The sequence below is a fragment of the Drosophila santomea genome, chromosome 3L (genome assembly GCF_016746245.2).
Source record: "Drosophila santomea strain STO CAGO 1482 chromosome 3L, Prin_Dsan_1.1, whole genome shotgun sequence".
NCBI classification, from domain to species: domain Eukaryota; kingdom Metazoa; phylum Arthropoda; class Insecta; order Diptera; family Drosophilidae; genus Drosophila; species Drosophila santomea.
Window position 1 is genome coordinate 11,146,417 of NC_053018.2, and position 13,050 is coordinate 11,159,466.

Here is a 13,050-nt window from a genome sequence, read left to right on the forward strand (position 1 = left end):
TTTGTTCATCCACACTGCCCCAAAATGATAGCGTAACTAGCATTTGGAAGTGATTCGATTTGGTTCTCAACTAATATCACAATGTTGCTCGCTGATTCTCTGCACTTCAATGCAATTTCAATAAAATTCATTTATTATATACCATGGTTTATCTTTGATTTTGCGATTCTTAGAGCTAGAAGGCAAATGTAAGCTAAGAGTTGAAAAGTCTTTTGATCGATTAGCTGTCATAGGTATTGCTTTAATTTACATAGTTTAGTTTAGATCGTTTGATTTAAAATTCGAAAAGCGCTATAAAAATACTTCTGAAAGCGATTCGTAAAATTTACTTGAGTTTTAGTTAAGTGAGAAGATTTTTTTTGTAGTAATTTTAATAGTTTTAGTTTTTTAGGCGTTTTTTCAAGTCTATTAAATGGAGTTTGATTTAAAAATACTTGACTGGATGCGTTTAGCATTTAATGCTTAAAATTTTTAACTTCTTAGAAGCGTTAAGTTGAAAAAACCTTATGACTATGTTTTCTGTTCGTTAAAAATATGTTACGTATTTCTGGTAAATATACTTTATTTATTTATATATGTATATACGCCCTTTCGAGGGCTAACCTATGTCCTTATTGTTTATCATTAGTCAAAAAGTTGATTAGGCCTGGCAAAAGTCGCTCAATGTACAAGGCAAAAGTTCTATCTTACAATATCGCAATTTTTAGTTGTTGCTTACATTTTACGTTTGTTCTTGTGGAGTATCAAAAATGTTTTTATTTTCTTTGTTGTTGTTGTTGTTAAGGCACTTCCGTGTGACGGAAATATATAGCACTATAACTAAGTATAAATCTAGATCTACACGCCCATTTATGGGCGCATGACTATATACAATATCGTTTCTATGGTTTTTGTCAGCGGTCCCAGCTTAGTGCCCGTAAATCTCCGCCAGGCGAAACAATCACTTGGAGCTGATCCAAAGTCAAACTGAATTATGTTGATGGGAACAATGCATAAACTGGCGAACGGCGACAACCCTGCCCCGCCGCCATTCGCCTGCAAAGCAACCCTGACCACCCTGGCCAAACTTCAAACTCAAACTCAAACTGGAACTCAATTTTCGCGCTACAATTACAAATGACGGCGATAAATTTCGCGAGCGGAGACAAAAGGAAAGTTGGATGGCAGCCATCCCCCCTGAATCTGTATCCCTGCACCACCCCTTCGTTCCCCCCTGCACCCCACACCGCTGGACTTGTGGAGAGGAAGTGATAATAAACGCACGACACGCGCGCCTTGTTTAGAGATTTATGCGTGCCACAGAATAGAGCCGCGTGAAAATAGAGGAGACGCATAAAAATAGCATTTGTCGCAATATCCGACCACTTGATGTCCACTTTCAGCGGGTCAAGGATCTAATGGGCTAAAAGAACTTGCCAGGACATTCAATTCAGTCCAAGCAAGGTGAGTGTTACGTGAATAAAAGATTAAATCCAAATAATATTAAAAATCTTCTACCAGTATAAACTGCAAAATACAGCATTGGTGCAGAAGGTAAAATGTACAGCACATCCTAAGTTTCCATGTTCTAACCAAAACCAATATACCTTCCAGAAATAACAGGGTATCTTAAAAAGGAGAAAAATGCGCTGCAAGCTGCAAATAATGTCGGCCGATGGCGAGTTGACCAAAATGATGCACGACCCGAGCGGATTATGCAATGCGGCATCATCACATCTAGGCCCGGCTAATACAGTTTGGGCCATAAGTCACCCTCCACGGAACCGCAACCGCCCCCCCCCCCTGACACCCGCCCCTTGCCACTCGCGTGAAAAGTGATAGAGTGCAACATGCTAGCTGCAACAACACGAGTTGGCTACTTAGCCGCAGTTTGTGGCTCTGCCCCTCGCCCTGTGATTTATTGCCCCAGAGATGGGAGACTCCTCCATTTTCCGCAGCCAACACAATGTCTGTCAATTGGGGCATTTTCACTGCTTAATTACGCCAACAGAGGGCGGTACTGAATTCCTTGGGGGGAGAGGGGGAGTGGAAGTGCCAACTGTGTGGCACGTCTGCAGTTTCGTGTTTGTTTTGCAACCGCACTTATTAAGGAATTAATTTAGTCATTGCAAAACAAGGTCAGACATTAGCCGCAAACTGCAATGCAGCTGAAGTTCCACCGAAGCACCAGTAAACCACCTCCCACCACCCACCACCCACAACCCACAACCACCCACTACCAGCGCACCCATGGAACTCCCACGCCTGGACGGCCTTCTTCGTGTTTCGAGGCCATTAGGCCGCAAGAAAATTTCCATGCGAAGAACAAGGACTTGAATCGCAGTGGTGTGCTGGTGGAGTGCTGCTCCACCAACTCCACCACATCAGCCATCACCCGCATCCTCAGCGTGGGAAAAAGCAGCCGAAATGCGAGGAGTGAGTGGGTGGAAAATGTGGGAAAAGTGGGAAAAGCGGGGGCTGCGTGCCAAAATGCAGTTTCGTGACCGGCGAAAGGAGCTGACTGCGCCTTGTAAGCGATTCCCATTGCCTAAAAGCTTGTAAGCCAGTTTCCGGCTCCGGCTGCGACTACGGCTAAAACAACGACTCCGTCTCCGGCTGAGCCACAAAAAAAGCTGTGGCGAAAGTATAGGGTTTTGGCTCGTAAAAAATGTATGTCTGAAAAATCCACACTGCTAATCAGGGAAATAATAACCAAATTAGGTGGGCAGCCGTTAAAAGGATATGCTTGAATATCTTGAAGCTGTTACAGAAATGCCAGAAGCTTAACTTTCGGTTTATAAATAAAATAAAACTCAGTCAGCTTAATATGAACGAATGGAAATCCAACATTTAAACAGGATTATTTAAAATTAAAGTAGATCTATGAAATAAATCCAAAATACAATAGAAATGCAACTAAAAAATGATGCATTTTGTGAAACTCATCAATGATCCAGCTGAAAAAAAATAATATAACCAATTGAAATAATAACAAAATGGTTTTGAATTCTGTTTTGTATGACATTGTCCATCATGTGTAGACGTTGTTTTGTTTTATTTTGTGAAAAACGTTTTTAACTAAGTGCTAATCATAACCAACTAGAATAACATAAATTAATAATTTATTTAAACGTTTAGCTAAGAACTAATAATCAATAAGCGGGAGTCGGGGCTTTGTTTCATTCTTTTTTTTTTATAATAAATAACGAAAAACTTTAACTTGAAACATGTAAACGACCACGAAAGGTGATTGCAACCCCTGGGGGCAGAAACGGGTTAACGTGTCCCCACTTCGGGGGGGGGGGATTGGAGAGGGGTGAGGTGTGTCCAATCCACAGATGGTTTATAAACTAAAGAAAACTTAAAGGTTTTTATTTCATTTTATGAAAACAAAAAGTGGTAAGATAATAGAAGAGCAAGCATTAAATCAATTACAAAGGTAATGTAAATTTAACAGTGTTTTTGTTGAACAAAAAAAAGGAATTGTATTTTTTTTTTGCGTGTTTCATTTTCATTTAAGATTTAAGATTTTGTGTATAAATTTAAATGAGTTTGTGTAGCGTTCGTTTGTTTTGTTTTTTGTTCTTTTTTTTTTTGAGCCCTAGGGAGAATTCTTTGTCTTTTGTTTGTGTTCTTGTGCAGGCATCCCTTAAACTAAATTAAATTAAATTTAAATTAAATAGGGTAAAATTAAATTAATACAAATCGTTGTGGTATAAGTTTACATTCTGCTGAGTAATGTTACGAATAAATTAAGAGTTAATTAAAATTAGGAGTACAAAAGTAATGCCTTATCCAATGCGGCGTGCCATTTAGCCTATGTAGCGAGTCTAACTTAGTAATTTCAACGTTGCTCAAAATGCTGAGAGATCAGATCATCGGCCGGATCTGACCCATATCTATGTATCTATATCTATATATATCTAAATATGTATAGTGTGGTATAGCCTAAGTGTGTGGAACATGGAATTGCTAGCTGTATCGAAGATCCTGGCTATCTAAACTCCTGGGGGTTCGTGTAACGCGAATGGATCTAGCAACTAGAACTAGTTAAACTTCTAATACGTTGGGTGGTCATGAGTGCTGGCCCTCTAACTTTCTAACTGCTCTTTTACAAAATTAGTTGATGTTTCTTTAGCCTATCTAAACTGTAGGTAGTATTAAGGTTCCTCAGTCTTCGCAGAGATTTCCGGTACAAGTACAAACTGCTCTAGTTAATATGTTTTCTTTTTCAGATATTTTTTTTTCTGTAGCACTAAGCTGGGTTGTTGGTTACCTAACAGGTCATAAATGGCCTGGTTGCTGCTGCATACAGATACCGTTAGGCGCTCTCCGTCTTGACCACCAGTGGCATGGGTCCGCCCAGGGTCAGGCCCGGCTGGGACTTCTGCAGCAGCTCCTCCTGCAGCAGACTCATCGGATTCATGGGCAGGCCCATATTGAGGCCCATGCCCATGCCCATGTTCATGTTCATGTTCATCTTCATGTCCAGCAGCGGATGGGAGCCGGGCGACTTGGGCTCCTCCAATCGCTCGTTGCTTCTGCGCGAATCGCGCCCCTCCTTGCCCTCACGTCCCTCGCGTCCCTCCCTGCCCTCGCGAGATCCGCCCCTGGAATCGTAACGCGTGTGGGTACGCATGTGCCTGGTGATCATGTCGCGACGACAGGCGGCATACGGACACTGCGGACACTTGTAGGGCTTCTCGCCGGTGTGGGTGCGCTGGTGGGTGGACAGGTGATCGGAGCGGGAGAACACCTGACCGCACACCTTGCACGTGTACGGCTTGACGCCGGTGTGGAGGCGCATGTGGCGGGTCAACATGTCGGAGCGGGCAAAGGATCGCCGGCAGACGTCGCAGGAATAGGCTTTGGCAATATCATTGGCGGGATTCCGGGACTTGTGACGCGAGGCCATGTGCTTGGCCAGGCGGTCGTGCAGCGAGAACATCTGGCCGCAGGTGGGGCACACATAGGCCACATCCGAGCCGGGCGGCATCTCCTCCACGACGGGAGACACGTCCAGATTGTAGCGCCAGGCCACCGTCTCCTTGGTTGTGGGCGAGGCCACATCGCCCTTGATCACCGGCACACCCACTGTGGTGGTGGGCACTTGCGAGTGGTGCATCTGCTGGTGGTGCAGTGGATGCAACGGCATCTCCATCTTGATCATCGCTGCCGCCGCCGCCGCAGCCGCTGCGTGGGCAGCGTTCATGGCATTGGCATAGGGGGAATTGGGCGGTGGCTGGTGGTTGGGCGTGGCAGCGGTGGTGATGGGCATGTGACCCGAGTGGCTACTCGATGCCGGTGACAGGGCACTCATGCTCTCCAAACTGCTCGCCGCACTGAGAGCCGGCGGCGGTGGCATCATACCGGCCGAATGCGATTCTTTCGAGGATTTCGAGCCGGACTTTTTGTACTTCTTGGGTGGTACCTCCACCTCGTTGCGCATGCACAGATCCAAGGGACGCTCCTGCGGCGGTGGCATCGGCTTCTTGTCGCCCTTCTTGCCCTTGGGCTTGGGACTGCTGCGCTTCTTGGTGGTGCTGCTAGTGGTGGTGGTGGTGTTGGCCACACTGTTGGTCACCGAGGATTCGCTGCGCGGCGGCGAGGGCAGCGATGGCGGTGGTGAATTATTGGCCAACAGGGCGTGGGGCAAGACGTGGTTGGAGCTGCTCTTGCGCTCCTGAGATGTGGGTGATGTCTCCGTCTCGGAGGCTATGGAGGATGGGGTGTGCTGCAGAGGCGAGGGATAGAGATCATGACGCCGGCGGAACACCTCATTCAGATATTTGGTGTGCAGGTAGTAGCCGAACAGTGGAGATGGTATCGGGAAATACCTATCATAGGGGCTGGGGATCTCAGTCTTGATGTCCACGTGAAGTGGATTCTCCTTGTTCATCGGCTGGTTCGGATCTTGGGGCAGATTGCTCTGGGCGGCCTGCAGCTGCAGTGGACTCATGCTGATCCTGGGGCTGTCCTGGTCGTTGTCATCGCTGTGCGACAGCTCGAGATCCTCGCCGGAAATGTCCTCGTTCTCTTGGTCCATTTCCGGTTCGTTCTCCTCGTCCTCACTGACGGGCTGCTCGCTCTTGATGTACTTGCCAGCCTCCCCATCACCATCCCCAACAACGGAACCCTCCTCCTCGTCATCGGGCACGGACCCATCGTGATCCTCATCCTGTTCGGCATCCTCGGCCAGCTCCTCATCCATTTCCATGGGCTCCGCCTTGCAGGCCATGCCATTGGAGTGGGTCTCATTATTATTGTTGTTGTTATTATTGTTATTGTGGTGCAGTTTGTCCAGCACCGCTGAGAGCCTCTTGCGCTTGCGCTGCTTCCATGGCACCACAATGTTGTTGTTGGCCACGCTGGCCTGATTGTTGTTGTTGTTGGAGTGGTTGGTGGCCACCGCAGCAGCCACTGCAGCCGCAGCAGCCGCCTGCTGATGCAAGCTCAAGGCCAGCGGCAAGTGGTGCTGGTGCTGCTGATGCGGATGCTGGTGGGGATGGTGCTGCAGCGCATGTGGATGGGGATGGGGATGGGGATACTGCAGCCCAGCGTAGTGGGAGTGGGATTGGGCGGCTGCCGCTGCCGCTGGATACATGTGGGGAAGATACTGCTGCTGGTGGTGGTTGAAGTTGAGGAGCTGCGGCGGCGGTGCCGGCGGGGGGTGGGGCAGGGGCAGGTGGTGCGGGTGGTGCTGCGGCGGCTGCTGGGGCGGATTGTGCGGATTCGTGTGGTGACCATGCCCCATGGGGTCGGTGCCTTCTGCCATCGTCATGAGGTCAACTTTTTGCGGCGGCTTTAGCGGCGGCTGCTCCTGCGCACTGGAGGCTTCTGGCTGGGATTGGTCTGGCTGCTTTTGCAGCTGCGATGGCCTCGGCACCTCTGGCCACAAGGTATCCAGCCTGCGTGGCCTGGGATTCTTCTTCGCAACCTGGCGAGACTTTTGCGACTGCAAATAAAGAAAATGCATACATCTTAAGTTAGTCATAGAAATGAAAAATATTTAAAATTAAATATTTTGTTAAAAATTAGTTTGATGAAATGGAAAATTAAAAATTAGTCTGGCGGATTCGGTAGAGATGTGGTAGTGATTGAAGTACAATGTAATTTAGATCGCCAAAAACTCACGCGTAGAATAAGCAATTCATCACTAAGAATAACTTTTCTTGTACACCTAACCTAAAAACCATTTTGACTTTGCTGAAATGAACACTGGAACCTGAAAGCAATTAAAATTGTGGCAATTACAGCACTTTGTGCTTTATTTCTTCAAGCTCGTTAGCTTCAGTAGTTAAAACATTTTCAAGTTTTTTTCAATACACCCACCAACATAACTTCTTCAGATCTTTTTTACTAAAAGCAAGACACAATCAACTTTAGTTGAGCGAAAACTAGAACTTTCTCGAGCACCGGATGCTTTGGGATTAAAGACTTGAACGATTTTTGCGAAGCGGAAATGTCAGCTTTCTTCGGAGAGAAGAAGGAGAGAACGATTATGGCACGCCTACAATAGTCATCTCCCTCGCACCCGATACTTTTTGCACTTGTCACGCTCTTCATAGCGTTGCCAGATCGATTTGGCCGCCTACGCTGGTCTTACTAAGAATTGGGTTACGTAATTGGTTGAGAAACGAACCAGAACCAGAATGAGTTGAATTAAATGAAAGATATTTCTATGTTTTTCGGGCGACAATCAGTCAAGCATCAAAATGCAGCAATTTCGCCGGCATCCGTTTGTGTGTGCGTGTGTAAGTGTGAGTTGGCTTTCAGTCAAACAAATAAATAAGATAAATTTTCTGCTGAGGCTGCCAAAAAGAAATAACGTAACGAGAAGACAGATGACAACAACGGCGGCGTTTACGCTGCGTTAGTTTTATGCGTTTCTCGCAACGTGTGGGAAAGGGATGGCTGTCTAACCCCAATGGGGGCAGCCTAGTGGGAACAGTAGGGCCCAAAAGGGGAGGGGGTGCGCTTTTGGGGCGGAAAAGAATCCTGGAATCCAACCGTCTCCAACTCCCGCTGTGGGAATTTTTATGGCGCTGCCAGCAGATTTTATGGCGCTCAAAGTTTATGGGGCCTTTGGATTTTGGCGCTGCCTTCGCCTTGACCGGCGTACACCCCCCTCTCTTTTGTCATCCAAACCCCACCCCACCCCACCTCTCCTAAGCTGCTGGTCAGCGGAATCAATGAAGGAAAGGACACAGGATGGCACGGGCGACAGTCCTGGACAGGATCGCATCGCATCGCATCGCATCTCGCCGTCTGGCGCCAACATTCGCAAATAATTAAAAGTTACCACACACACATACCAGGAGGTGGGGATTGGGGGGGTGTTGGAGCTACTGAATCCAAAGCAGTTGGCTCGGTAAAAGGACAAGGCACCACAAACAGCAGCAGCAACAACAACAACAACGAACGGCACGTCTGGAAGGACGTTTGCTGCATTGCGCTTATCCTTGTGATATATGAATATTGTGCACACACGCACGTAGCTGCGATGTGTTGGGTGGTGCAGAGCGGGGGGAGCCGGGGGTGGTGGTGGTGCAGGGGTGGTGCTGCAGGGGGTGGTGCAGCAGGAGCGAAGCTTTGTGCTGTGTCTGCCATAAGCCGTCAGTTTATGGTGGGGTCTCTCAGTTGCGCACTGAGAAAAAAACTTTAAGGCAGTTGCTACTAAACATATTGTATATCCTTAAAATGCCACTTTTTAGAATAGGTAAGTCTTGGATTATTATAGAACTATTATTTTGCAATCATTATACTTTTATAAAAACAGGAATAGAGTTATAACTTCAAATTAATCAACAGTTTAGAACTTTACTATTTTTAGTTTGTTATCATTTTTATCATTATATTTTTTGAGATAAGAATATAAGAACTGTTTTCTTTATTTGTAAGCAAAATTTTAACATCTTTGTTCCGATTTATATAAATTTAAATGATTGCAAACAAAGATTCTTACAAATGCTGATATTAGCTGCTTGTTATTTTCAGTGCACTCGTTGTCGCTGTCCTTCTGTTGGCAATTTGCGCCTACAACCGAACCAAGTGGAGCGGAGTGGCACGAGGACCTTTGGCTAAGAGCACGGGGCAGCAGGAGTCCGTGTCCTTAACGGTCACGTGTTTGCTTTACGTGTTGAGAAAATGAAAAGAGCCGGACCCGTCTGGTTACCGAGTGTCTGTTGGTGTGTTGCTGTGCTGGCCAGCCGAGGAGAGGTGTTGATGGGCCAGCGACAGGACACCTGTGTCCATCTGCTCATCCTTCGGCTGCTCCTGCAACAACACCCCCTTCCTTCACCTTTCACCTCCTGCCAGTTAGTGGCTTGCAATTGCTGTTGTTATTGTTGTCGCATATGTCTGCCCCTTTTTGGTTTAATGGAGTGCGTGTCCTTTGTCCTGAGCCAAGGACCCCGTGTCCTCCCATTTGGCGGCTCCCTTTAAAGTTGCGTGAACTTTTTCGATTTCGCAACTTAAATGGAAAACGCTGCGAAAGTTTTGTGCATATCATAATTCATGTTCTATTTCCGGGAATAGGGTCACCACCCCCTTTTTCATTTTTATTGTTATTATCCACCCGAAGGGCAATTAATATTCTTAATTAGGGTAATTTAACAGCGCAATGCTGACAACTATGCGAAAAACTTTACACCAGCGAATGTGGCCAACGGCATTGGCTCTTTTCCTGCTTTTCCTCACTCAACTTTTTTCCCCACTTCTTATACCAGAATATATGTGTATATATATATGGAGATATGGCGATGTATATATTCATAAAATAAAGCGAACAAAAAGCTGAAAAAAACATAAATTTTCACGCCAGTCGAGCTCTTCTCTTCTGGGTTCTCCAAGGTTCCGCCGCTTTGGGGCCTTGTTAGCACGCGAAATCGGGGACCCAATTCACGGAGGAGGTGCAGCCGGGTGAGAGTGTCGAGATTTTTGATTTATGGCAGCGGAGTTTGGTTAAACACAAGTGTACATATACATATATCCGCATAAGTGGTCATACCCTTGCCAAGTGTTAATTAACTCGCCAAAGAAGTTGGCACTTTGAATCGATAAAGATGTGGTCGAATGCAGAATTGATATGAAAACTGATCAGATAAGAATATGAAATGTTTTAATCTCTTTAAGTTGATACCAAAAATTCAGCGCAAGTAACTACAAATTCAGATGAGTTGTACTATAACCCATTCACCTTCAACTTCTTTATAAACTACCCTAAATCTGAACTTAAACTATACCTTCGTTTATGGAACTTCTTTTTGGCCAAGCGCGAAAGATTACATAATAGTAGAATGGTAGAAAAGACAAAGTGGACTTGTCAGGCGATGGAGGAGATGGTGTGAAATTATGCTAAATGGAGTGCTAATTTTTGGCCACGGGTGGAATGACTTTGTAAATGGCCAAAAAATATATATACAGCGAGCATGGAATTGGTAATGAAAATGGGAATGAAAATGCTTGCGGCCATCTCGGATTTAATTAAGCTTTTTCTGGAGTGTAAACATGGCGCTAACAAGTCGCCAGCCAAAAGTCCAAAAAGAGCAGACAGCGAAACATGCTTGTAAGCAAATGTTTGGCAAAGTGGAACGCCGAATGCCAAGTGCTCGTAAATGATCTGAAAACTGAAACACTGAAAAGCTGAAAAACTGAATAGCAGAAAAGCTGAAAAACTAAAAAAGTGAATAGCAGAAAAGCTGAAAAACTGAATAGCAGAAAAGCTGAAAGTCTATATAGCTGAGTGCTGATCGGTGAGCGCTGAAAACCGAAAGCTGGAAAAGTGCAAGCCAAGTGCAAAGTGGCTGAGTGACTGAAGAAAAGTCGAGGAAAAGCGTTGCTTAATTACGCCAAACAACGAACAATGAACAACCGTCGAACAACGACGGCAAACAACTAGGAAGCGCATTAAATGGCGCTCATTTGTTGTCAACAATGGCAAAAACGAGAACCCAGATTCGCCAACTCGGCATTGTCATTATTTTTATATTTATTTTTATTTTGCTCTGCAAAACTGCGAACTGCAAACTGCGAACTGACGGCGGGAAAACTGAAAATGTGCAATGCCATGGAAATATGATTCACGGCCGGTTTTTCAGGCAGTCCAACCAACATATAGGTGACCATTATAAATATTATAATTACGCCACGCACTTTGGCAATCGAGATAGGGGTTAACTTTGTAACACTTAAGAAATTCAGCAATGAATATAAATTCAGTAATGAATATGAAATGGGGTTCGAAAATAAACCCTCGCAAAAGGGTTGCAAATTGATTACTTAAGATAAATTATACCTTTTAGGGACAAGAAACCTGCTATTCTGAGTGTCTTAGAGCATCTGTTTTTTACCTTTATCCCCATGTATTTATTATTTGGTTTGAACCACTCTTATAAAATTAATTACTCCGATATTAAAGCAAATGGGTTAATCATGCTGTAGCTTATTATTCCTTTACAATTTGTGTTGTTCTAAGGATCAATTCTTGATAGCTGTGTTAATAACGTATATCCATTTTACTGTCTTATGACTTATTTATTATCCCAACAGTGCGCAAAGGTGTTCCCCGCTGAGTGACCACTGTATTTGCCTGGCATTTGTCACGCTTATTACACACAGCGAAACTTGATGAAGTTTTGCAGTAGCAGGCGTTAAACACATTTATACATTTATACCCCCCACCTTTTTGCACCCAGAGACGCCGCGATAAGCCTCGTGCCATGTGCCTCCTTTTTAAACCCCCCACCCTCCCCCCTACCCCCCTTTGCTTTTGGATCCCCTTTGGGGTCCCGCTGTATGCCCCCCTTTTTCAAACCGACGACAGTTCGCAGCGCTAAGCAAATAAAATTGCAGAAATTAAAATGTAAACAATTTGTTGGTGTGCGATTGCAGTTGTTGCTGTTGCTGCTATTGCCACGCCTCCGTCGGGCTCCCCCGCCCCGCCCCGCACGCCCCGCAAAAAAACGGCTGGCAACTGTGGCCATTAATCTGGCAAATGTCTCTGACGCCATTTAAGCCACACTTCACTGGAGTTTACTTCACTTGTCTTTGGTCGTAATAAACGACATCATAAACATCAGCATTCAACGTGATATGCATTGATAATGGACGTCTCGGGATGGTGAAAGGGGGGGAGCACAGTGGGGATACATGGGGGAAGGGGTGATTTCAATGGAGTCTCAACTTCAATCACAAGTGCAAAGACAACACCAGCCAACAGCAACAACTCGCTGCGCCGAAGGCAAACAAAGCATGACGGGGCAGAAATATGGCTAATAAAATAAAACGCCATTTGCTTAGCCACGACAACGAACTCAACTGCTCAGCTGCTCATCAAACGAGAAATAAAATAAAAAATTTTAAAAAAGCCAAGCAAAAAAGCTGGGGAAAACTCTTTGTACGCCTACAACAATCGCTGTTGTTGCTATTGCTATTGTTGTTGCTGTTGCTGCTGTTGCTGGTAGCCAATGACAGCAGCAACATGTTGCTGAGACCGCCCCCCGCGGCAACACGAGCTCGCAACTGGCTGGAAAAGCTCGCATTGGATTGTTTTCGTTTGGGAAAACTCACTGGCAAAGCCAAGGAGCTAATGGAGGGGAAAAACAACAGCATGAGGCAATAGAAAATCGGGCAGAACTGTATATACATATATATAGCTGCAAATACTTGCCATTTCATCCTGTTTATGCGTTTGTTTGGAAACCACAACTATTTATAGCAAATATATCGATTAAATAGGAATAGCATTTGCATTGCTTTAGTATCACCAACAGATCTTTGATCTCCATTGATCTCCATATTCTCCATTTCCATAGTACTACATATATATGTATTTCCGTAATTCCCCACCATTCTGAACCCTGATCCGTAGATCTTCCATTATATTTCAACCCACTTCATTATCGCCTGGCTCCCCCGCCATTTGCATTGCCCATGATGCGAACTCATTTATTATAACTAGCTACTCTGCTACTAGTATCTACTACTGTGTTGTGCTCGTTTGTTTTCAATTGGAGGCTCAATCTTTGAGTACGAATGTGAATCCGAGTCCGCCGAGCTTGGCGCACTGCA

General features: G+C 45.3%; 1 protein-coding gene across 2 annotated transcripts in view; it reads right to left on the reverse strand.

Moving 5' to 3' along the window:
• Nucleotides 1-2,986: 2,986 nt before the first annotated feature.
• Nucleotides 2,987-13,050, reverse strand: part of LOC120449482 (zinc finger protein 1) — a 28,911-nt gene continuing 18,847 nt past the window's right edge. The window contains exons 1-2 of one of the 2 annotated variants that reach the window (XM_039631958.1): nucleotides 7,312-7,449; nucleotides 2,987-6,934 (exon numbers count right to left, since the gene is read on the reverse strand). In XM_039631958.1, coding sequence (XP_039487892.1) covers nucleotides 4,301-6,934; nucleotides 7,312-7,317 — 2,640 coding nt within the window. In that variant the 5' untranslated portion in view covers nucleotides 7,318-7,449 and the 3' untranslated portion in view covers nucleotides 2,987-4,300. Of the gene's footprint in view, nucleotides 6,935-7,311; nucleotides 7,450-13,050 lie in introns of those variants that run through there. The other variant, XM_039631959.1, reaches the window with a different exon arrangement.